The 26,582-nt window shown below is 40.9% G+C and overlaps 1 protein-coding gene across 9 annotated transcripts in view; it reads right to left on the reverse strand.

The window, feature by feature from the left end:
• LOC137104607 (partitioning defective 3 homolog) overlaps positions 1-26,582 on the reverse strand; it is a 343,094-nt gene that overhangs the window by 82,746 nt on the left and 233,766 nt on the right. For 8 of the 9 annotated variants that reach the window (XR_010911721.1, XM_067486037.1, XM_067486038.1 and 5 more), the window contains one exon: positions 4,064-4,192. Coding sequence is in view for 8 of the 9 variants with exons in the window: in XM_067486037.1 (XP_067342138.1) it covers positions 4,064-4,192 (129 nt within the window). In the remaining variant the exon portion in view is untranslated. Of the gene's footprint in view, positions 1-2,982; positions 3,219-4,063; positions 4,193-26,582 lie in introns of those variants that run through there. The other variant, XM_067486043.1, reaches the window with a different exon arrangement.

Raw genomic sequence — 26,582 nt, forward strand, 5'->3', positions numbered from 1 at the left:
CTCACTGACTCTAGTAAGTTTTTTTTTTCATGTTCAGACACCATATCCCACAAGTCACTGTCAAGATACTCATCTTTGTGTCCTCTCTCATAGCCTGCAGTTCATCTAGCGAGTCGGAGGACCTACTTCATCTCCATCCTGTTTTGCCATCTATATTTTTATAATAAACCTTATTTGAACTGAGTAGTGGTGTCAAGTACCTTTATTGGGTCTAACACCAAAACTGGATTGTTACAAAAGGAGCATTTCAGAGAGGCAAAGACTCTTGAATTTAAAGTAGGGCAGAAACTATTTCAGAAAAATATTCCTTATAATATTGTTAAGACTTGTGAAGATCCCACCATGTACAGTATATATTATCATCAAACATTCAGAGAATCAGGAGGAATCTATGTGCACACGGGACAAAGCTGAAGGTCAAAACTGGATGTGTGATCTTTGGGCCCTTGTGTGGCACTGGATTAAAAACAGGCAGGCTTACCTACTTGCTATCGCTGAATGGACTCAGGAACATTACCAGAAATTGCTGTGTGAGCACAGTACGCTGTGCAATCCACAAATGTAAGTTGAAGTATCATGCGAAGAAGTATCCATATGTCAACGCAATCTAGAAACTCCATAGTGTTCGCTGGGCCAAAAGTTAAATGGTCTGAGGCAAAATGGAGACTGTTCTGTGGTCAGATTAATCAAAATATTAAATTCTTTTGGAAACCGTGGACTAAAGAGGGGAGGGACCATCCACCTGAACTGGCCCTGCCTGCAGTTCAGACCTTTCACCAATAGAAAACATTTGGTGCATCATAAACCAAAAAACCAGACAACAAATGCTCAGGACTGTTTAGCAGCTAGAATCCTGCATCAGACAAGAATGGGACAACTTTCCTCTCCTGAATCTCCAGCAACTGGTGTCCTCACTTCCCAGACATTTGCAAACAGTTAAGAGAAAAGGGGATTACTTTATTAAATCCAAACCACAACATTATCCTTAATTCTAACCAGTTTGCTTTTCGACTTAGTCCTATCGCTGTAGTGTTTATAAAAAAAAAACTGTAAATACGACACAGTTCCAATAATGCCTACTGGCTCATAAAGCAGGGACCTACTAAGTCACATGTATGGGCTTATAAGAACAAATAGCAAGCCACTGGTAGCTCAATGACATTTGAATTAGCTGCTTTATCTAATTATCAGGACATAAAAAGTAGAACAAATGCCAACGTTGGGTTGGGTATGTCAGAAATGAAATGTCCAATCAGAGCAGAGGATGTAAATTATATACTCAACACATCCTCTGAAATACACATTTTTGAGAGCCTAATTCCAGATCTGTGTGAATGCCAAACATGCCATAATTACTATACTTACTATAATTATTAATTAGGAACTCTTATGCATGGAGGAATTCTCATGCTTACTCCAGGGTTGCTTTTTTGTCAAAAGTGAAATGTGCTGACTGACCTCCAGAAACACTGCTCACGTTGTTTGTCTAGATTCAGCATGAATTCAAACAACAAAAGCATGTGGTCTTTCTATGAAGAAAGGAAAAAAAAGACAAATAAAAAAAGCAGTGATGTGCTGTGCTGTGGGACTGAGGACTGGGACAGTCGAGTGCTGGACACTGATTACAAGCCAACTGCAGCCAAGCAGATAAGCGAGAATGGACATCATAATCAGTTGCCACAGCAAAAGACAGAGGAGTGGCGCTCAGTTCAGGCAGAAAATGAAAAAGAGACATTGTCAGGTTCGCTTTGTGTTTCCCATTTTGGCCAGGAAAATATAGTTTCAGGGCTAACATGTGCAGAGATAAGTCAGAGACTGATAGAAGACCTACCAACACCTCCCGCCCTGTTTCTTTCTCTCTCTTCTCCCCCATGCCCTTGCATGAATGAGGGCCACAGTCACAGACATGGCAGCTCTCCAATGCACCCAGGGTCCAATCAGAGAGCTTGTTTTCTCCACAGTCCTCTCAACATGAGCCAATCAGACCGGGTTGTCTTGGGTAATGTCCACAAGCAAATGCTGCTGATAAGCACTCTTCATCAAGTGGATGCACTGTGCTTGGGTAATGAAGTCAAAGTTTGATGTACTCTCCTCTCCATCACTTTCAATGATGCCTGACAAAATATCAGTGGTGAAAACTTTTACTCAAAATAAACGAGTTGTATCTGCAAAGACATTAAGGCCAAACCATAAATTGTGTGAATCATGTCATGGTCGGAGTTTTAAATATGTAACTGTAGCTACCTTATTGCAGGGCGAAAAGTGCAGGCTTTATGAATTCATCTGTATCACAGGCTTTATGAATTTATGAAGTATCACCTTTTCTCAGACACCTATTCTTCTGTAATCACATAAAGCCCCTGTCAAAACAGTCTCCCCCAATTAAAGATTGCTAATCTTAGCCGAGCCAAAATTTGGCTGCAGCCCATGCCGACACAGCGTGCAGTCTGAGTACTAACTTTGTACAACTGATATAGTCTAATCCATAATTCTGAAATGATTCTGTTTTCTGTGAGAGTGGTGTAATCAATTGAAGCATTTGCCTTAAGCGGAGGAATTCAATCAACTAAAACCTTGGTAGTAGAGTAGTACAACCAAAAAAGTACAAAAACAAATGCATTGCTTAGCTGTTATCCTTCAGAACACTAAAGCTTTGAATACTGACTGGGTTTCATGTCGAGTTTGTTTATTATTATTATCCACCATCATTTCCCTCAGGATTCCCTTTCCATTAACTAAGGGACAATCCTGGCATTGCTGAGTGATGGGATTTTGGAAAAGATAGAGAAGGAAAGAATTAGGTTGCCCTTTTGCACAGGGAGCTGGGAGTTGCACCGGTGCTCACAGATGCAGAACGGACACAAACTCAACAGGGAATGAGAATGTGCTGCAAGACAAAGTAGCAGACAAAGGAGTTGGTTGACAGCGTTGAATAAAGAGAAGAAGGAGAAGGATTTAAATTGTGTGTGTGTGTGTGTGTGTGTGTGTGTGTGTGTGTGTTTGCTGAGAGGGGAGGGCCTGTACTCCACATATCTCAGGCCCACTGTGTGTCTGTGTTGATTCTGCTGCTTAGCATGACAGTCGTTTGGGAGTTGCTCAAAGGAGACAGATCTGGATGGAGAGCCCGGCCTGCTGGTCTCCAGGGTGCACTGAGGGAATTATGCTGGGTTTTTTTATCCAGAGGGGTTTGCACCCAACTGCGGGTGCCACAGTCATAGCTGAATAACAAAACACAAAAAAAATGTGCTACAGCTTTTTTTTAGCAAGGCCTCCAGATGTTCCATTCAGCAGGCACAAGTGTCCTTTGTGAGTTTTTCAATGTGCGCACTTGTTTGTGTTTATGCATTTTTGACAGCCATCCATCCTTCTCTCCGTTCGCTGTGAGAAGGAGCGGTATCAAGCCTTATTGTTTCTATTCAATTAGCTGTCATTACCAATGGCAGTTTGATTACTGAGTTCATTTGGCTGGTGGAGAACAATGGACAAGCAAGCTGTCTTTTCATTCACAATTCCACCAATATTATCCTCCCCGCTGGAGAGAATTAAATGGGGCTTGTCTCTGAGAGTAGAGGCACACGTCACAAAACCTTTGCCTTACTCATCATGATGTCACGATGTCCACAAACACCAGAGGACATGGAGACAAGAGTGCTGGATAAAATGGAGCAACATATTCCTGGCAATTAACAACTTGGGGGAACTGCAGGAGAATGCAGAGCTACATCGATTTCACTGTTATAATGAGCACCATTCAATCATGCCAAATCCACAGGGGCCTGTGAGCACCATTAGGAGGTCAGCACCTCTCAATGGCACAGGCAACAACAATCCATAAATGATCTATTTAATGCACTGATATAAAAGAAAAGGACATTTCACAAATTGACATCTGAGTGCTTTCCCAGAAATTCCCCAGCCTGGCTGCGCAATTTTGTTAATTAGGTAGTTTGCTAATTTTCTTGTAAGCAGTGTTTTTTTTTTTTAATTTTCTTTTTTCTTTATGTTCAGTTGAGGCATAATTGTTTAGGCTTTTAGCAACCTAAGGTTCTGTCTGAGCACTTACCTTTCTTGTTCTAGCCTCATCTGCATGGTCTCCTCTTCTGATGACTGCATGTCCTCAGTTTTAAATTTACTGGAGCTCTTCCTCTCCATCCTGTCTCCCGCCTGCTCATCCCTCCGGTGCTTTCCAAACCTGAGAATAAGAGAAGGGTCGAGTGAATTTAATTAAGGCCCAGGCTTAAACAATTGCCAAATCAATATGGGTGTTTTTACAGTAGCATATCTCGTCCTTTCTCCAGAAAATACAGGTGAAATACTCACTAGGAAATTAAAGTGTCAACCTGTCAAAGCTTTATTTTGGGTTTGCACTGGGGAGACAGCTTAGGAGGTATCTCCATGGACACCCATTCGTTATTAAAAGCATAACTTGGTTTCATATAAATGCAATCAAAATGCAACAAGTCATATCAAACGATAACTCAATGTAGTGAATTCCCTCCCTGCCAAACCTCCATCCAGGACTGCAGAAGAGAAGTCTAAAAAGCGGAAAGCTTCCCGTTTCCATAAGAGGACAAGCTCCCTATTCCCCCCCCAAGCTGTAGAGTTTACTTAAAGTGATGGGAGCAGTGTCAGCTTATGAGTCTGTTTGAGTTAGGAGGGAACAAACTACATGCAAGATGGTGAAATGTAAGTGGTGGAAATGGTCGAGCTCACTGGCATCATTTCTAACTTTCTAGGTAGCGTTGCAAACAGAAGTTAATGACAGAAGTGACACACTAGTGGCAGTAAATCTATGACAGCTTTACTGCCAGGTGAGAAAAAAAACAAGCAATGAGCGTACAATCTTCTGGTTGGCTGAGCTTAGTGTTTGCTGAACAAATGTACGAGACTCTGGCTGAATAAGGGGTGTGAGAAAATGATAAGCAGTCGATAGGAGTACAGTACATTTACAGAACTGCACACTCACAAACATAAACACAATATTTAGGCAACTATATTATGTGACTGGCTGAGACTTTATTGCAACAATTTGGTTGTGGGTCAGACTAATATCAGATGCCAGTCTTCTATCATGCAATAGCTTAATGCAGCACAGGAGGCTCAACCTGGGCCACAAATAAATTATCATTGAATTTATCATCTATCTATAAATCATCTTAAAGGCAAATATTGAAATGACAAGAACAACACAAGAAATTACAATAGGAAAATAAGACGGGCTAAACATTTACATCAATAAATTCGAGCAAGTCACCAAACATTTTAAACATGCAACCTCAAAAATGTTCATATTAAAAATAATTAAATACATAAAAATCTTTGGGCTTATCCTGTAATAAGTTATGGGTCACCACTGTGTATCATTGGCACGCTGGTTTGGCAAATATTTTACAATGAATGCCCTTCCTGTCACAAACCTTTCCAATTTTACTGGGCTTGGGGTTGGTGCTGCACAGATACGGATGGGAGATTTGGGGTTCAGTGTCTTGCCCATGGACACTTCAGCATGACAGAGCCAGGCACAAATCTTCAACCTTATGGTCAGTGGATGGCCATTCTAGCAACTGAGCCACTGCCCCCCCCCCCCCCCCCCCCCCCTCAGAAAATGGCCATAATTAAGTATAATTAGTTACTTTTTTTTGTATTACTGTCAAACCTTAAATTAAGACAACTAAATACATTTAAGTGATCAAAAACTATCATTTTGGCCTGTGTTTGTAAAGTTAGTGAAAACCATAAAATAAATAAATGACAATAATCATAAATATGACTGGATTATTAGTTTTATGATTTTAAAATCTTATGAGATGTTTTTGAATTGTACACAAAGGCACTGATTACGATGTTGCACACAGCTTTTTGAACAGGCCTACTCTATTTTAGACAGTGAAACAGGAGAAAGCATTAAGCTCTGCCGTCTCCCAGCCGCACAGTGCTTCGCTCTGAGTTTATTTTCATCCTCCTCAAAGCAAAGATTTATTTGACAGTTTGAAAACTTTCTCCAAAAGCTGAAAAAATTACATCAGACAAGACTGACTTTGGGCCAGTGGAAGTAAATATTCATGGAATGGGAGACTGTTTCCCTCACGGACGTTTATTATTCGACTTTACATTAAAAGCAGTCAGGGCCTTTGTGCAAATGACTTCTCTTGAGTAGTGTCTGCTTTGGCATTGTAATCTGTGGAATGTGTTTTGGACTGGTCAGAGAAGCTGGTTTGGGGTTGTGCAGAAAGTCCAGGAGAGGCAAAGCAAGAGTTATGTGGGTTATTTTGTAGCACAGATAGAATACATTACCTGATTAATTAATCAAGTAATGTCTCTAGTAAGGCATAAAACTCTAGACTGGGGTTAGGAGTGCTAATAATAGTAAGCCTGCTATCTATCACTAGGGCAGATAACGGTTCCTTCACCTTACTTCAAGGGCTTTCATTAAGTTCCTGAGGAAAGTTCACCTTCCTTTTTACCTCTTATATCTATTCTGCCTTTTTATTCCCCGAACCTTTGAAAAACATAAAACAGCCTTAGGGGAGACAAACCACTGCCTTCAACTGTTTCTTCAGTCCGGAAAAGGATCTGTCATTGTGAAAAACATTGGCAGATCGGACTGCGCAGGCTTCTGGACATGCAGCTATTCCCATAAGAAACACCATTCCCCCATCGCCAGTGGCTTGAGAAGGAGGACCCACATCAAAGCAGAGGCGGCGGAAAGGGACAGTACTACCAAAGCTATTAGAGGAGTACTGCGACACTTGGGACACACTGGTTCACTGACAATGTGGCTCTGCTCTTCATTTGAACAGCAGAACCCTGCCAGAGGGGACCATCATGGAACACAAGATTAACCAGCTAACCTCTGCTGACACTCACATCCGAGAGTAATATTTCTACGGCCAACATTTTCTCAGCAGGAGAACAGAGAGCGTGTCTATAAAAACTAAAACAAACTGAATCGACCCTCATACTTGTGTCTGAAAGATAAGTATTTCATTTGAGCAACAAAAGGAATTCAATAAAAACATTAATGGTTTAGAGTTAATCAGTGTCAGGAGGGAAGAAAGAAACTCAGACATTTTTATAAACTCTATTGGCTCCTTGGCATTGATCAAGGTTGGCATCAGGATAGCTGCTTTGAGGGTAAAGTTGATGAGGCTTGACAATAACATATTGACTGGCAGATGGAACTCGTGGGCAGAATGACAATGGGGTACCTACAGTATACACTCTAGTTTGGCCCAAAGGTCTGATCAGTTTTTTGCAATGTGGCTGCATCACAGTGTAAGTGTAGATCACTAATTGCTACATGTGAATTGTCTCTATTCAAGCCAGGTAACAATATTGTAACCATTCATGTCCTCATAAATATATGATATTTTTTCTGTTTTAGTCCACCAGTCCAAAGCCCTGCTTAATGAGCCATTCCTAAGCCAATCTTATTATGGCAAACAGGAGGTAGGAGAGATGAACACAAATGCAGAGGGCCCTCAGAAAATAAAGAATGACAATGAAAAATGAAGCACTTTAAACTACTTCTCATTCATCCATTTGCACTCATAATAACACACAAACTCACACATGCAAATAGCCAACTCTCACCAGGAACGACTAAGTTTGGGCTTCAATGTCCTACTCAAGGGCACTTTGACATGTAACAGGTTGGAGCCGGGAATTAAACCAAGAACCCTACCTCCTGATCCACAGTTACCCCATGTCATCAGTGTTTGGTCTTGATAAAGTCTGATTAGCTATTGGATTGAAAATTAAAAAAAATATCAGGGTGTTCAATCAAAGTGTGAAACTGCTGACATTTCATAAAATTAAAACTTTTCATACAGTTGCTGTCTTTACTGTATTTATTTGCTTTTACTGGAAAAGAAGTATAATATGCACTTCATTCTGTATGATCCATAATCATATATATCACATAAACAGGAGGGTTTCTACCACTAGCAGTGGATGTTTTACACATCATAATCATGCACATTCTCCTCCCAGACCATTATGTGATGCTACAAAAACAAAGAAATACTTTTTTAAAGAAGGAAGAAAAGTATATTTGCAGAGCCTCAAAGCCATCTTGATTTGTTACAATCATTTATTCTGTGAAGTATATTTAAGAGAATCAAATATTTTGACAACTTTTGTGGAGAAGTTTGCGGTTTGCTGATAGGTTGCTGGAGAGAGAACAGCAAAAATAACTGTTTATTTTTTCTAAAACCTGTGGTTTTCAAAGTGAATTTATGTGATTCAAAAAATATAATGGATCATCTGATTCAACTTCTTTTGATACACCTGTCTAATGGGCTGTTAAATCGTTTGGCATTATTCAAACCTGCAGAATGAACAGATGAGCCCCCTCAAAAAAAAAACAAAAAGAATGAAAAGAATCAATTTGAGTAAATGATGAGACAATAATTTTGAGGGCAGGCGAGGAGCGTCATTATGGCATCTGCTTGGCCAACCTGAATGTTACACCGAATTTCCCAGGGTAAAGTTACCAACAAGAGATCTGATGTGGTGTATGAGCCCCAGCCCTTTAACTGCATCTGTTACAGTCAGGAAGAAAATAAATTTGCCTGACCTGCTACATTCCATGTTGATAATCCATTAAGTACGTTAAAATTGCATCTCAGAAACTAATCAAAAACATTATTCATCTCATTGACGGCAAAAAGTACACAGCACAGAGTTAAGACTACTACACATACCCAGACACAAACAAACATATATTTTTATCTTTCCACATATCTGTCCAATGCAAGGGCATGTCAATATGAAGCAGTGCATGATTTCTACACTGTGCTGTGCCTTGGGCAAAACCCTGACATTGGCATGTAATTTTAATAGTAGCTTGTTAGGAAGGCAAGGCTGTGTGTCCTCCTTGCTACCTAAGTGTCGTTTCAGCTGTGGTCCATAAACACTCTCTGTCCAGAGTAAAACACAGAGATACCTTGTAAAAATCCAATAAAACAGTCAGAGAAAGTAAAAGTGAGTTTTTTTTTTTCTCTCAAGTATCACACTGTGGCCCAGCAATCGTTAATAGGCATTAAAGGGGCATTCGTTGTTTCCACTATTGGTTTCTAGGGACACCAACCACAGAGAGGAAAATGAAGATGCTCCCCTGTAATTCCCCCAATCTCAAGCCACCACCATCCGATTATCTCCATCCCCGTGGAACTCATTATCCACAACCAACGGTGTCAGTCAGCACTTTACCTCCTTAGCCAGACCTCCTTTAACTCCAATCTAGAATTTGATTCATCTTCAGAACAGCATTTACCTTTAAGAGTATCAAGAAATAGATTGCAGCCAGAGATCCATCAATGACTGCGTTAGGTAACACCTCTCTGAAGTCATGGTTTCTTGGGGTTTATGATATTTAATGTGGCTTTAAAACTCTTAAGGCAGCTGCACATTCTCTTTCCATTTACACAGAAACTGCCTCTGACAGGTCACAGCGAGAGTTGACATCTCTGCACGTTTGCTTCATCGGACAAGGGCTTGGGCATGCTGAACCAATCAATGTCCTCCCGAGAAGGAAAGGGGGAGCTTGTGTTGATTGGTTGATTGGTGTTGATTGGTTGCAGCTCTGAAGGGGATCCAGGCATAATTCTTTCAGCAATGGTATGAGAGAACAGTGGGGAGAGGTACTTGAGAAGGGAGGTTAGTAGTCGAAATTGTTCATGGTTAGTGGGTATGCACTGTGTTATCCACCATGAAGGCATGACATGCATTTATTCATGACATCAGGTGGCGCCCCAGTAGGAGAAGAGCACAACGGACAGGACGGAAAAAAATGTATTTTCATCCGAAACTTCTACACCTCTTAGGTCTCCCAGCTGGGCATAGAAGATGCTGCTACATCAGGGAACGCTTGGATTCAGTGATACTCTCCAAAGCCTTTCACCAAAATAATGAAAAAGAAAAATACTTTACTGTTTAGATTAAAGAATTGTATGCCATCTCAGATCATCATTGTATTTGAATGAAACACTGACAATAGAAGGGAGCCTGGTGGATCAGTGGTAGAGCATTGGGTTGGCATGCAGAAGGCCACGGGTTTGAACCCACCCGACCAGGTGTAGCCACACCCAGCCCGGGCCAGGACAAAATGGGATGGTTGCAGCAGGAAGGGCATCAGGCGTAAAAACTCATGCCAAATCAATGTGTAGAACACGTTCCGCTGTGGCAACCCCTGAAGGGACAAGCCGAAAACTTATGATCTATTGTCGTTGCTCATACAGTTGTACGACTAAATTCTGTGGGGCAGCTCCCATCAATGCATTTTTAAATACAAATAAAAATGATCACATTAAGATGACAGGTCACCCACTCTTCAAGTAAAAACAACAAAAAATAGAATAAAAGAGAGAATCTCAGTACACACGCATTGCACTTTACCATGAGAGTTAAAACTGTCCATTTAAAATCGCTCTTTCAAGTTTAAGAGTGTAATAGTCTCATGGATGTTCGGCTTGTCTGACTACTGTACCTCCTGCCAGAGGGCAGAAAGTTAAAGTGAGACTGGGCAGGGTGTGATGGGTCCGACACTATCTTTTTTGCCATGGTGATACAGCAGAGTTTGGCAATGTCTTCCAAGTAAAGCAGGGGGCAACCAATGATTTTCTTTGCTGTTTTTATCGCTCTCTGCAGGGCTTTCCCGTCTGCCGCTGTACAGCTGGCATACCACACTGTAATGCAGTACACTAATATGCTTTCTATTTGGAAGTGATAGAAAGTCATCAGTACTTTGGCCTCAAGGTGGTTTTCCGGCAGCAATTTGAGGAAATGAAGTCTCTGTTTCACCTTCGCTACTGCTGACGTGTTGATGGTCCACGCTAGATCATCAGTAAGTGACTGTCCACGCAGTCACTGTTTATCTGTAGTGGGGCAATATCTCCTCTCCGCCTCCTGAAATCCATTACTATCTCTTTTGTTTTGCTGGTGTTCAGCATGACATTATTTGCTGAGCATCACACCAAGAGCCTCTGAACCTAAATCCCGTATGCTGTTTAGTGGACTCGTGCGGACTCGTGCGGTAAGCGTATTGCGTCACTTCCTGTTTCTGCACACTCTTGGGTTTCTACCGAAGGACTGTTTACTGATTAATTGCAACTCTTATTTTACTTAAATAAGTGATTTCTTCGCACACGAATTGATACTTGAGTCGTAACATACGTTTGTATTACACAAGCACCTGCTCTTGTTAAACATAACCAGCTTAACGTTTACGAATTCCACATTTCACCTATATTAGCTTTGCTAACTTAGCAGCTAGCTGGTGCGGGCCAACCTAGCCTAGCCTCTGTTAGCTGTCCCACGGCAGTTCCCGAGCAGCCGGGAAGCCAGTCCGGCTGAGTGACGGTTTGTAAGACATCTAATGCTAAACAGACGCCCGAGGTTCACCACCAGTCGGTTCACGTTTCTAATCAATTTTCCCCACACAGCGACAAACCCGCTGAGAAAAAACTCTGGTCATTGGCAGCTCTATAGTCAGAAACGTGGAGTTAGAGACTCCAGCAGTCTTTCTGGGGGCAAATATTAGGTCACTAAAATGAATGTTTAATAGTTGTGTAACTTGGCCAAAACAATGTCGGACTCTGTAGTTTTCTCTGGACCCCTGCCAAATCTGACCAGTGACAAAATGTACAGCTGCATGTTGTCATTCAAGCGCTGGCTGTCTATGTGGTGTCCAGCAAACGATGTGGGCTACATAGACAATTGGAAACGTTTTTGGGGACAACCTAGGCTGATTAGGAGAGATGGCATCCATCCTACTTTAGATGGTGAAGCTTTCTTATCAAGAAATATGGCTGGTTTTATTAGACAACCAAAAGTATGACAATCCAGAGTTGAGCCTAGGATGCAGAGATCCAGTCCTACACACCTCTCTGCAGTGTCCTTACAACCGTCACCCCCCCACAACTCCCACATACCTATAGAGACTGTGTCTGTTCCCCGACCAGCTAAATTGAATAAACTAAAACGACAATAGGAGGAGTTAATCATAATAACCTAATAAAAGTTAAGACTACTCCTCTTACAGAACAAAACCCCAAAACGATTAAATGTGGATTATTAAATATCAGATCTCTCTCTTCTAAATCTCTGTTAGTAAATGACTTAATAAGTGATCATCAATTCGATTTATTTTGTCTTAGTGAAACTTGGTTGCAGCACAAAGAATATGTCAGTTTAAATGAGTCAACCCCCCCCAAGTCAGATTAATTATCATGTTCCTAGAACCACAGGCCGAGGTGGAGGAGTTGCAGCAATCTTCCATTGTAGCTTATCAATAAACCCTAGACCTAAACATATCTATAACTCATTTGAGAACCTTAGTCTTAAACTTTCATCCCCAAACTGGAAAACTCAAAAACCACTATTATTTGTTATCGTGTACCGTCCTCCAGTCCCTTATTCAGAGTTTTTGATTGAATTTTCTGATTTTCTATCTGATTTAATGCTTAGTACAGATAAAGTCATTATAGCTGGTGAGTTTAACATTCATTTAGATGCTGACAGTAACTGCCTGAGCACTGCGTTTAATTTATTATTAGATTCAATTGGTTTTTCCCAAAATGTAAATAAACCCACTCACTGATTCAGTCACACCTTAGACCTTGTCCTTACGTATGGAATTGAAGCAGATAATTTAGGAATATTTCCTCACAACTCTCTTCTGTCTGACCATTTTCTAATAACATTTCAATTTACAATAACTGACTATATAGCAGTGAGGGAAAAATTCCACTATAGCAGGTGATTAAGTGAAAAAGCTGTCAACAAATTTAAAGAAATTATTCTTTCATTCATTTGCTTCAAAATATGTCAATACAATGGAAAGTAGCCACCTTAATGTTACTCCTGCACAAGTTGTTTGTCTTGCTGATAATTCTGCTGCCTCACTATCTACAATACTCGATAGTGTTGCCCCTCTGAAAAAGAAGGCAGTAAACCAGAAGAGGTTATCTCCATGGTATAGTTCGCAAACACGCAACTTAAAACAGGCAACATGAAAGTTAGAAAGCAAGTGGCATTCCAGAAATTTAGAAGAATCTCATTTAGCCTGGAAAAATAGTTTAAACATGTACGAAAAAGCTCTCAGTGATGCCAGAAAAGCAGAACAGAAGAAAACAAGAACAACCCCCGGTTTCTGTTCAGCACTGTAGCCAGGCTGACTAAGAGCCATAGTTCTGTTTAGCCTACTATTCCCTTAACTTTGAGCAGAAATGACTTCATTACTTTCTTTATGAGCAAAATTGTAGCTATTAGAGAAAGAATCCACCAGATTCTACCCCCAAATATTACAGATAGGTCTTCATGTACAGCAGTGTTAGAGTCATCGATAAGGCCCCAATCCCTGTTAGACTGCTTTTTACCCATAGATCTCTCTGAGCTAACTTCAATTATTACCTCATCTAAACCAACAACCTGTCTGCTAGACCCTATTCCAACTAAGCTGCTCAAGGAAGCTTTACCCTGAATAGATACGTTTGTCTTAGATATCATCAATCTACCTTTAGAAACAGGCTATGTACCACAGGCCTATAAGGTGGCTGTAATTAAACCATTACTTAAAAAACCCTGTCTTGACCCAGGTGTTTTAGCCAATTACAGACCAATATCTGAAAGTCTTCATCTAAATTATTCCTGTACAGGTGGTCACATAATTGTTTTGCAACTACTTTTTCAATTATTTTAGAAACAAAGGGGAGATTCCTACTTTTTTTAATTATTTTAGAAACAAAGGGGAGATTCCCTTTGTTTCTAAAATAATTGATAAAGTAGTTGCAAAAGAATTATGTGACCACCTGTACAGGAATAATTTAGATGAAGACTTTCAGTCAGGATTTAGAGTTCATCATAGTACAGAAACAGCACTGGTAAAAGTCACCAATGATCTTCTCTTGGCCTCAGATAATGGACTCATCTCTATACTTGCTCTGTTAGATCTTGCTGCATTTGATACAATTGATCACAACATATTATTACAGAGACTGGAACATGCTGATGCTGATGATACCCAGCTATATCTATCACACGAACCAGATGAAAATAATCAGTTAATCAAGCTTCAAGCATGCCTACAAGACATAAAGACCTGGATGTCCCATAATTTTTTACTTCTAAACTCAGACAAAACTGAAGTCATAGTATTCGAGCTCAAACAAATCTCAGAAATATGATGTCTAACCATATCATTAACCTAGATGGCATAAGTCTGGCTTACTGCAAGGAAGCTTGGAGTTATTTTTGATCAGGCTGTAGCTCAGTTGGTAAAGGCAGTTGTCCACGGACCACGGGGTCAGTGGTTCGATCTCTGGACCTGGCTAAATTTTGAAGTGTCTCTGGGCAAGACAGTGAACCCCTAATAGCCCGTTCCCATCCCCAGCTGTGCAGTGCCGGTCTGAGCTCAGTAGAAATTAGGGATGGTTGCATCCAGCGTAAAGGTGTTTTTCCTCTCCACTGTTGCCTGTGGCCTGCTCCAGGGGGAATTGTTTGGTTCTCTCTATACATCTTTATAATCTTGACTTTATTCTGTAAAGTGCCCTGAGATGACTTTGTTGTGAATTGGCGCTATATAAATAAAGTTGAATTTAAGTTGAATTGAAACAAAAGTCAATAAAAAGCATCCTGCGTCCTGTAGTTCCCTGGTTGTTCTAGGTGGCTCACGGCACTATGAAAAGCACTGATGATGGCATCTGCTATTGACCTGTTTGCTCTGTAAGCAAACTGATGTTTATCAATGTTTGGGGGGTTGATTGGACTTGAGGTGGTGGAGGACTAATCTCTCAAAGTAATTCATTACTAAAGTTCTGTAGTCATTTAATAAGCTTATGGTCATATTTTTATGGAAAGGATTGGTCATGGCTGCTTTCAGCCTGGCCAATCTGAGGGAGGTCTTTAAAATTCTTCTAAGGACCCCTAACAAATGCTCAGAAAAGGCCTTTTGGTCTTTACCCAGTACTGCGTCTGGTCCAGCCGCTTTGTGAGGGTTTACAGCCTTCAACACCTTTCTCACTTGATGTTCCTGAAAGATAAGTGGGTGGGTGTTGGCAGACTGTGAGGTCAGAGGAGACAAGTAAGATCTTTCCGCGGACGAACAAGCAATTTAGTTCCTCTACCAGCGAGACTTAATTTGCTGCCTCTGACTTGTTGCCCTTGTAGTTTGCGATGTGCTGTAAGCACTGCCACACCTGCCTCTGTTATCAGTCAGATGGTTTTCAATCTTTTCCCTATACTCCATCTTAGCAGCTTTGACTCCTGCCCTGGCTACTCTGTACTGGTCTCAGTCCCCTGCTTTGAAGGCAGAGTTGCAAGATCTCATGAGTGACTGTACCTCTGTCATCATCCAGAGTTTCCTTTTGTTGTAAAACCTGATTAGCTTGTCCACTATGAAATTATCCGTGCAGGTCTTAAAGTAAAACAGTGCTTGTATTCGTGCAGCTAAAGCTGTTCAAAAACAGAACAATCTCTGTTTTTAAAACAATCCTGCATCCGATAAAATGCTTCCCCAGACCAGGAATTCTCAATCCTCACGGCTGGTTTAGTTCTCCTACTGAGGGGTTTATAAGCTGGACTATAATCAGTGAGATGTGGTCAGACATACCGAGGTGGGGGAGGGATATAGCTCTGTATGCCTGCTTCTCGTTTGAGTAGACTTGATCTAATGTCTTATTCCCACTCGTAGGCTACTTCATATATTGCTCAAACTCGGGTAAGAAAGTCTTTACACAGGCCTGATTGAAATCCCAAGATATAATGAAGGCTCCCTGGGGATGAGCTGTAGCCTGCTTGGTATGTCTTCACTGAGCTGAGAGAGAGCTGTGCTAACGTTAGCATTGGGTGCTTTGTAATCAGCAATAGCGAGCACTCCTGAAAGCTCTCTCAGTAGATAGTCGGGCCTACACATGACGGTCATTTGTAGGTTAGTATTTTTATTTTTCATCAGCCTTTACCTTTTTTTCTCATCACAATTCTCTTATAAATGTACAGTGCTGTAAAAAATATTGGACTCCATCCTTCTCTAGTTGTGTGTATCAATTTTTTACTTTTTCACATCTTCAAACTACATCTAACATAAACAAAGGCAAAAGCTTTTGGCTTGTCGCTTCAGCGGTCGCCATAGCAGAACGTGTTCCGCACACTGATTTTATGCCAGAAGCCCTTCCTGGTGCAACCCTCCCATTCAACCCAGCACAAGGACGGGTCTTGTTGGCTGGGTTAGGCCACACCTGCTGAGGTGGGATTTGAGCCCATGGACTTTTGCATCCTTACCCAATGCTCTACCACTGAGCCACCAGGGCCCCTGCAAACTGAACTAAAAATTAAAATAACTGTTAAAATCAGGATTTAATTTGATTTCTTTTGGGTCATTTCATACTCCACTTAATCTTATGCTGTTTTGTTAAATTTTTTTGTTTGCATAATCCAGTAATGGTCGATCTTCAACTCACACATTGATGACCTGAAATTCTCTTTCAGAATTCTCTAGTAGAGAGCAGAATACATGCTTGCCCTCAGTTATGGCAGGTCAGATTTATTGACTGTAGTGTTTTTGGAATTTAATATTATGAATACTTTACTGATCCCCATTGGAAATTGTTGTTGAACAGAACATACAGGATGGTGCTGATACAGGAGTTCCAGTGTCTTGCCTACAGACACTTTGACATGTGGATCACCAATCCTGGGGTTCATGGATGACTGGTCTTGTGCTACAGCAGCCACATTTTTTTTTTTAAATCAGTGTAGCACATTTATGTCCCAGTGAATACAACAATCATTTCAAACTGTAATCTTTGCTCACTGTTTTATTTGTCTTAGATGATGTTTGAAGATGTGAAACAGTTTAGCATGAAATGTGTGTGGGTGTGTCGAGTGTGTGTGTGTGTGTTTCTGTGTGTGTGTATGAGAGAGAGCGAGAGAGAGAGACAGAGAGAATGAAAGGGTATGGTAGATTAAATAAAACTAATATGGTTAGATAAGAAATTATCTTTCTAACCACAGAGACCAGACAAAAATCAGCAAGAAAGACAGACATCCGAGATGCTATAATTACATCAGAGTGAATGAGTAAGGATATTATCTGCCTTTAAACTAGCAACTATCATGATCAAAGCGACTGTTGAACTGAAAAAATATTTATGTTTGGGAGAGTGAGTATCTATGTACAACTAACAGTTTTCCATGTGTTGGGAGTTCATATCGGCAAGATGGAAAAAACAACATTCATACGCTTTACTCTTTGTGCCAATAATTTATATTTAAGCAAAACAGGTACAAATAAGCATCTCTGTGAGTGTTTGTGCTCGAGTGTGTGGGTATATTATGTCATATGTATGTGCCTGTATATCAAGGGAGAGCTTGGCTTTTAAAATAGTCTGTGCAACAGAAAGGACGAAGACCAGCCCAACATGATTGTCTTTAATTTTTCCCATAAATCACTGAGATGTGTGTGTGTGAGCGTATGCATGTTCACGTGTGTGAGATGGAGAGATGGGAGGGGAGTTTTTGGACACACTTAGAGTAACGTCTCAAATTCCTGACACCCTGATTAAAGCATCTCCTTACAACACAAATAAAGCATCCAAACACATTCATACATCCATTGGTTAAAGTGTATCAAGGCACTGAGGTAGTAGTCTCTGAAGGACAATTTACAGAAAAGTTCAACTGTTGAGATGAGTTATGAATTGTGTGTGTGTGAATGTGTGTGCGCATTTCAGTCAAGCATAATAATATAAAGTTATTTGAGTTGCTGACATGCATTCCACATTTTCCACATATTACACATAATCTCTCAGTATACTTTCTCTCACTCTACACACAAACAAACACATCAGCTGCCAAACATCTTGGCAAGCCACAACTCAGGCAGAAGCACACGGTGAAGAAGTGGGGGAAAACACTCCCTTTGTCAACAATTAACTCATTTACACCTTTCAATTTTCCTAACCGTGCTTTGTTTAGCCAAAATTCCAACTTTGATTTTTAACTTTGTGTAAAGCATGGTATCGTGTTACCGTGAAACAATGACATGCATACTTTAAGTTTGGGGATTGGTGGCTAGATGATTTATTATTGAATTATGTTTATTATATTTTATTACAATTGTGCAGTGCTGGTCCCAAGCCAAGTAGAAATTGGGGAGCGTTGCATAAAGAAGGGCATCCAGCATAAGAAACAAAAAAAGACTGTGCCAAATCAACATGTGGTGACCCTGAACTCACGGGATAAGCCGAAAGCACAAAATATTTATTAAAAAAAATATTATTACAATTGTAATGTTTCAGAATGTTAGTGGGAGGCAGTAAGTAGTAAATTTGGCTGTAGTGCAGTTTGAGTAGTTGGTATGGGTCAATGGTTTGGCTCCCAGTTCCTCCTGGCTACATGTCAAAGTGTGCTTGGGTAAGACACTGAACCCCAAGTTGGTGTGAGGTTTATTGACCACCTTGGATGGCAGCTGCTGTCATCGGTGTGTGAACGGGTGAGTTTTAAGCAACATTGTAAAGCTCCACATTAGCTCACTGTTTGTTAAAAAATGTATCTGGTAAAAGGTTACGCTTGTTTAAGGAGAAAATTTCAGTATAGCCTAGAGCCACTTGTCTTTTCTGGAGGGGTGGGGGGGTTCTTTGCTATTTTCAGACAGGTAGTTAATATATAACATTGTTGTCTTCAACATTGGTCACTTTTACATAAATGTTCCTCACAAATTAATTTAGACATATGGGCGACTGCGGCGCAGGGAACGTAGAGCGGTCATCCACCAATCCTGCAGTTGATCTTACGATCCTTGAGCGAGGCACTGAACCCCAACTTAGTTGCCCCCGGTGAGTGCCATCAGTGTGTGATTGTGAGTGTGAATGGCTGAATAAGAAGCACTGTAAAGCGCTTTGAGTGCCAATAGGTAGAAAAGCACTATATAAGTGCAGAACATTAACATTCCCACAACTATGACACACACTTGTGGTATCTGCCATAAACACAAGCTTAGTTTAGCTTCATCTTTAATATTAGTCATTCAGTTGAGGATATAGTTGACAAAGACCAATGTGGTTTGTAAATTTGAGAATGTACAAAATGGGACAGTGATTAAAATTTTAAACCTTATATTTAAGGACACATGCATGGGCACAAACAACATGACAGGTCTTCAACATGTGCTTAACTAAAAACATTAACAGACTGAGGATCTGAGTTGCAGTTGTAGTGCAATAAATTACTTAATGTGCACAGCCTGCTGAGTTTGGAATTGCAGATTGAGTGCAGCAATGGATTCTGTGAACGCTTGACTGTAATCTAGTTGGCATAAAAGTCTCAATGAATAGATTCATGACTGTGTTTACTGTTTCTTTTAATTGATTTTATGGATAGTGCTTGATAGTGATTTTATTGATTTGGTGATATATAAATAAAGCTGCATTGAAAATTAAATTCTATTAGTTCATTGAACAAGCTACTTGAATAAAAACACTGAATATTCTGTTTATTATATTTAACAATTCTTTGAAGTTCTGTAAATTTTAGCTCCCTTTTATTGGTCTCATTTGAAGAACAAACTCTTTAAAAGTTAGAATCAGAACCATAGTTCTGCAGCTAAAATGATAAACTTTACACTACTTCCAGTGAATTATAGCCTTTAAGTGACGGGGACTAAATTCGACATCATCATTCGAAAATCAACAACCATGACCTAATTGAACATGCATAAAGAAAGAAAAACACATTTGAAAAACTTTATGTCTCCCATGTTCTATACTACTTGAGATAACTCATAGATATGAGACTCCATAAAGATATTTTGCTAATCACTCTACTGTCAATGGCAAGTCACATACACATACATTGTTACTAAACTTATACATGTGTGTTATCACAAACTCTAGTACACTTTTTTGTTTGTTTGACTTCAGCATTGACTACAGTGTTATTAAACCATTTATGCGTGTTTAGACTCTTAAAACTTATGATTATGGTTAGGGACATATTTGGGTCTGGCTTACCGAAAAAAGTATTTTGCATCAAAAATAACGTGCATGTAAACAATCACTGTCTTTCTCTACCCCTAACCGAAGTCCTTTTCTTGCCAAAACTTTACCAAAACAGTGTAACTTACACTGTTGTTTGACAGTCCTGTGCCTTTCAACGACACTTTCTGATAATACAGTAAATGTTGCACTTCATTTCTAATAATACAATCCATTGGAACATAATCCTGAGCATAACATTCCCTATACAAACTGTCTGTGAAAACTCACAGTCATCCAGGTCATGGTTATCCCAGAATTGCTGTGCACTGGCCAATGGACTTGCATTTAGTTTGCCAAAAACGTTTGACCGCCCATCCAGAAGGCCTTCTCAGTGGCTTCTAACCTGCGGCTACCCCAAACAGGACCTTTGTCAAAGGCACAAAAAGATCCAGATGGAGCACGTCCACAAAAGACAGGAAAGACGAGCAAACTGAATAGCATTGTTATTCCATATGCTGCTAGCATTTTTGAGAAACTTATAAGATTTTTTTTTAATAAACACCACATCCCTGTACATTTCAAACCCGGAAAAAACACACTGTATGCTAGACTGGGACCCTTTCTCAACAAAGGAGGTGGCCTAAGAAACCATCTATCTAACACTTAAAAATGTTGTTCTCCTATCACTTCCGAGATTCAACAGTTGTTCACAGAACAAAGCATGTGTCTCCAAAAAGAAAAAAGGGGGCAGAACAACAACCCCTCATATGATTAACTATCAGGAGAATATCAGGAGGGTCAGGTCCTGAATTTTGTTAGGAGTTTCCCTTTCAGACATGTAGACAACACAGGGAGATAGTTTGTGCGAGATGTGTTCTGACTTGTGAAGAGATACTAATCGCGGCTGTAGCTCAATTGGTAAGGCAGTCATCCACGGAGGGTCAGTGGTTTGATCTCCTGTCTCGCCTACGTGTCGAAGTGTCCTTGGGCAAGACATTGAACTCCAAGTTGATCCTGGTGAGTCAGGTGAAGCACCTTGCATGGCAGCTGCTTCAAGCAGGGGGGAGGATATGACGCTTTCTCTCGCTTTCTCTCATTCTCTAGAGTATTACCTCCTCTATTCACAAATTAGCTCGATTGGAGATAATCCGGACTTTGCACTAGGGAGCTGGCTCGATAAAATCAGAGTAATGTCAGGGGCAACAGACTTGGGCGTTTGCATTCACACATACATCCACCTCAGAGAAAGTCTGAAAAATATCTTAATTCCAGTGTATGTCTGAAAGGGGCTTTAATGAATCCACAGAGTTTATGAGCTGGCCACTCTACCTGGTTAAACAGAATTGAGGAAGCCTTCTGAATTGGTGGTAAAATGAATGTGTAGGTTCGGATGAGTATAATGAACACACCCTCAGTAAAAGGCTAATGCCAAACCAAAGAAGCCCACACTCACATACAGAAATGGAGATGGGGAAAACAGACAGAAGACGGTGCTGTGGTTTGTCAGTGGAAGAGCTAGAGTGGATGGTTCAGACTGTGACCTAGATTTTGTATGACACACTGCATTCCTAATTCGATCACTGCTGCTCTCTGTATCCACAGATACTGTATGCTGCTGCTGCATCCCAAAGACAGTTCCCCTCCTTTATGGATGGGATATGGAACTGGTAAAAAAGCGAACCTGAACTTTGTAATAAATGCACTGCTATGCACAAACTCACAGACAAAGAGACTTGCACAGATAACCTTCTTGATGCTGTATTTACAGCTGCTTCACCTCCTGCAATTTTTACTCATTAGGATGTGTAGGTGAGAGGAAACTACTTATGGTTATTGTCATGACACAATATTACCTCATAAATTAATTTCGTTCGTCAGGCTTCTTTTCGTGTACTTTCGGTTCTGATTAGCCTTGCTTCTCATAATTGTCTTTCAACTCATTTACATGCCAATGAGTCTGGAGAGAGATGTTTTGCGTAATGCTCAGTTGCCTGATTCCCAACATTTCCATGATCCCAACATAAAGTACAGGTGAGGGAAGAAGAGAGGAAGGTTTTCTGTCTCGTGAACACCTGACTTTAAAATACATGCATGACACACAGCCAGAGCGCTGTATTTGAGTTTGTTGGAAAAAGGAGAGAAGAGATCTGCTGATCCTTAATGTACATCTCTCCCATCATTTAGAGGAAAACGAGAGAGAACTTCCTATTAATGCAACAATGGATCTCCAGGTAGGCAGAGAATTATAAGGGAAGAGGAATATGGAAACAAAGACAGAGGAAGCGACATTGTTTGTGAGAAAAGGGACGATGAAAGAGTACAGGGGGTCTCTGCAGGTCTTAAATAGTTAAATGAAATAATAATAATTATACTAATAATAATAATAATAATGCAGGACTGCTTCTACAGTTCTACTACTGTAACATCATATAACCTCATTGCATAAAAAGCTGCAGTATGTCCTATATTAGACTGAACTTTAACACAGCACTGTCCACCTCTCTCCTGTCCCATGTTATTATGGCAGTGAGAGCCAGCTTAAGACTCCTTGACAACAGCCCCAAGGAGGAATAAACTCCTGATCCAGCTATGAAAAGAAACAATTTCTCTGACCACCTAAGTTTTGTTCACCAAAGACTGTACAAAAATGATCAGAGTAGGAAAGAAACAAAGGTGGAAAAGCAGAAATAAAAGTAAACATTTTTACTTTTCATGCACAACACATGTCGAGACGTTGACAGAACAAGAGCAATTATGGTTCCTGGCTTTAACTGGTTGCCTTTGATGAAAATCAGAACCGTAATTCAACATCGATTGATATTACCTTTGTAATTTAAAAGCAATTTTCCCATCTTCTTTCTCTGTCCCACTCTCAATCTTCTCACTCACGTTGGGTGTGTGCACATCAGCAGGCAGGAACTCAGTGGATAGGAAAGGTCATTTCAGCCAAAGACCTCTATTTCATTACATGCTAAGCCTTGTGACTGGCTGAGCAGACTAGCAATGAGTCCTACAGTTACAGGCAGCCCAATCATTTGCACAGCACATAGTGGGAATAAACAGGTTCTCCCATGTGCATTTCTCACCTCTGTTTCAGTAACATTAAACAGGATTTGCATCTCCAATTCAGCATCCTTCTTGTCTTCCTCAGACTAAAACATACCTATCATCTGAGTTATTACAGAGGGCATTATAGATTTAGTTGAAGTGTTTAGAAAAAAACTAAATGAGACAAAAATGAGATTCTCAGATGACTGTGTATGTTTTTGTATGATCTAATCTCATTATTTTCAAATCCACCTGTCCTCTGAGTGTTGACTTGCATTAGAACAACCTTTCTCTGATTGATCAAAGCAATCCAGGCCAGAACAAAAAAAATAACATCAAAGTGGAATCCATGTTTCTCAAAGAGTGAAAAACAAATATCAAACAGCAGGAGGAATCATGCAGTTTCTGTTCGGCGTGTCAGGGCTGATGAAAGGAGGTAGGATGGAGAGATGGAAAGAGGAGAGAAGTCTTCGGTTCCCACTGGTGGGTCTGGGTATGAATCCGCTGGGGTTGGGTCATTAGTAGTCAAAGGGCTGGTAGAGTATGGAGGGGTGCACTGCTACACTTAATTTCAGCTCTTTAATAACATGCTTTATGAATTCAGTCATGTTTGCAGCCCTCTGCCTGAGACACAGTGTGAGAGACATTGCTGGATCTCATTTCAGGCCAGCAAGATTTCAGATTCAATTAACTCCATCGTGAAACACTGCCTCTTCACACACGGACCCACACCCACACCCACACACACGAACACATAGACCACCCTTCCCATGTCCCTTGCTTCAAGGTCTACCTCAGAGCACCACATGATCATTCTAAACCTAATTACTTCAGGGCTGTCTGATGGAGCCCAGTGCTGCCCAATCACATTTGCATCGAGTGGCCAAAGGCAGAGGAAGCCAGACCCCCCCCTTCCCCCAAACATGCTTGAAGAAGCCATGTTTCATTTTTGCATGGTGATAAAGGTTTGCAGAGCATCGTCTCTTCCTGGTCCTTATTCCTTTTACTCAGCCTTTCTCCTTGTCTAACTTCACACTGGTAGAAATTCACTGACATTTCTTTTGGATGGCTCCATTCAAAGCTGTACTTGCCTTAAACACGCGGGAGTTTGGTTGTTTTACTCTTTTCATTTCCTATTGCTGCACTCTGTGACAGTGGTGCTAATCTTCCCAGTGGGGGATTCTTTTGTTAGCTGTTTGGCCCCCTGCTGGGCCTCTTTGGAACATGCCCGGCAGGAGAGTAATGGGATGTCACATTCGGAAGGAGTTTGGAGTTCACCAAGCAAAAATGACCCCTTTAAAGTCCAGGGATCGTACATGGCTTTGAGGTTTTTTTCTGAAAAGATGTTTTTCCTGAGAAGCTGAAAAAGCTCTCCGTATAGCACCCTCAGTGACATGATATTCCTTTTAGCTGTGCAGCCATTTGAAGGTGATATTGAGGTGTGATTTTGCACTTGGAAAAGCTGCCAAAGTTCACTGTTGAGTTCCCTCTGAAATATTTATCCATGACAGGGGAAATGTGTGGCTCACTTTACGTTCGTCTGCTCAATGGGGAGGTCAAATGTCTTGTCCAGCAGCATGAAAGTGTCCCTGAAGATGGCAGGAAGTCACAGAAAAAACACTTTGTTGCTCACACACTTCCAGGGAGTAACTAGAAAAGCAATTTCTTCATTCACTGACCACTTTGCCGAGCTTGTGTCTATTCACCATTTACAGACCACAGATTGTTAATTTTTTTCATCTAATTATCTGTTGCTGCATTACTCAGATTCATCACATCACCCCAGCTGCCAGTCATTCTCATGTACAGGCTCCAGCCTGATGCTGTGCCCTGTGCTTGTCTTTATTTTCTCAGCACACACAATATGATGAGTGAGGCAGAGCAAAAGAAGAACAATTATCATTTTCTCTCAGATTACATTCAGCAGATGTCAGAGCCCACATGTGGAGGTGGCTAATTGCTGCCTCCAAATCAACTGTGCTATAATACTACAAGCATATGTGAGAGTTTGTGCGTGTGTGTTTGTGTCTATGTGTGTGTGTGTCTGTGTGTTGGAGAAGGTGGAGGCAATGATGGCGTGTTCTAGAGATGAGGAATATATGTGGATCTGGCAGGCTTCCTCTGGGCTGTGTGTGTAAAATCTGGTTAATACACGTCATGTCAGCGTACTAAGGATCAAATCAGCTTACCTACCATCAGCTACTTACTCCCACATCACCGGATGGAATCATATGGTATGAACACACAGAGCGGCAAAGGGACACACTACTCTCATGCGAAACACATGCCGTATGGAGAAGAATTAATTCTATAGTCTAGGCATATTCAAACATGCATACACCCCCAGCCTGATTCCCCACAGCCTTCAAATTATAACGACTGAACGGCTGAGAGCAGCCCTTTGCTCCAGCCTTCACTGCTTTCCTTCCAACCCCACACCCCTTTCTCTTTGAATGCGTCTGCATCTGTGGGGAGGTGGAGGCAGACGTGGTTCCAGGGCTGATTCAAGGGGGGGCAAGGCTGTCACGCTGAGCTCCGGTGTCAGCTGATGGCTCAGCGTGAGGCATGCCACTTATCAGATTGGTGCGGATGGTGAGAGTGGGGGTTGGGACTGTGTGTGTGTGTGTCTGTGTGCGTGTGTGTGAGCACTGAGGTGCTACGATGAGATGCCAGAGCCCATTGATAGTCTTTGGATTCGAACGCGAGCATTCATTACACAGCCATGCACACACAAATTTTCATGCTCCTTGAGACCTCTTACGCTTACACCACCACATTCAAGTGATCTAAATAAATAAATAAAGAACGAATGAAAGAAAGAAAGAAACTTCAATCCTTGCTTCTCCCTCAGGGCAGACTAGAGCACAAAGCCAAGATTGCCACTGTTAAAAGCTCCTTTCTGTACTCGTTCCCCCTTTTGCTATCATTTTCTCTATGGTTGCTCAGTCTCCAATGGTGCCCCCCACACGCTCTCTCTCCTTCCACTTTCACCTAATCCACAGCACCCCACCCCCAATATAAAATATACAGTGGTGGTGGAAAAAGATCACTGGGTTAAATAAAATATGATTGCTACAGTGGAAAAATACTGTTGCAAGTAAATGTTATGAAATGTATTAACTCAAAAAGTACTGTATCAAAATAAGTATGTTCATGCAGAATGACTCTTTTCTCATCAGTAAATATATAGACTATAATTATAGATGTTGCATCTGTTGATGATATCTTTAATTTTACCACCATGTATGTTTTTTTAAAGATCATATTTTGTATATATCATACATTTAATTTGAATTATCAAATAAATGGTCCGAACTTATATAGTGCTTTTCTACCTATTGGTGGCCAAAGCGCTTTACACTGCTACTCATTCACCCATTTCCATAAAATAATGGGGGAGGTGCTATGCAGCTGTCCTACAGTCACTGGGAGCAACTAAGTTGGGGTTTAGTGTCTTGCTGAAGACCACTTTGACATGTGACCAGAAGAGCTGGGGCTTGAACCAACAACTGTGGGATTGGCGGACAACCGCACTAGCCTCTGCGCCACAGTCTGTGTATT

This window comes from Channa argus, chromosome 19, assembly GCF_033026475.1.
Source record: "Channa argus isolate prfri chromosome 19, Channa argus male v1.0, whole genome shotgun sequence".
Lineage (NCBI taxonomy): Eukaryota > Metazoa > Chordata > Actinopteri > Anabantiformes > Channidae > Channa > Channa argus.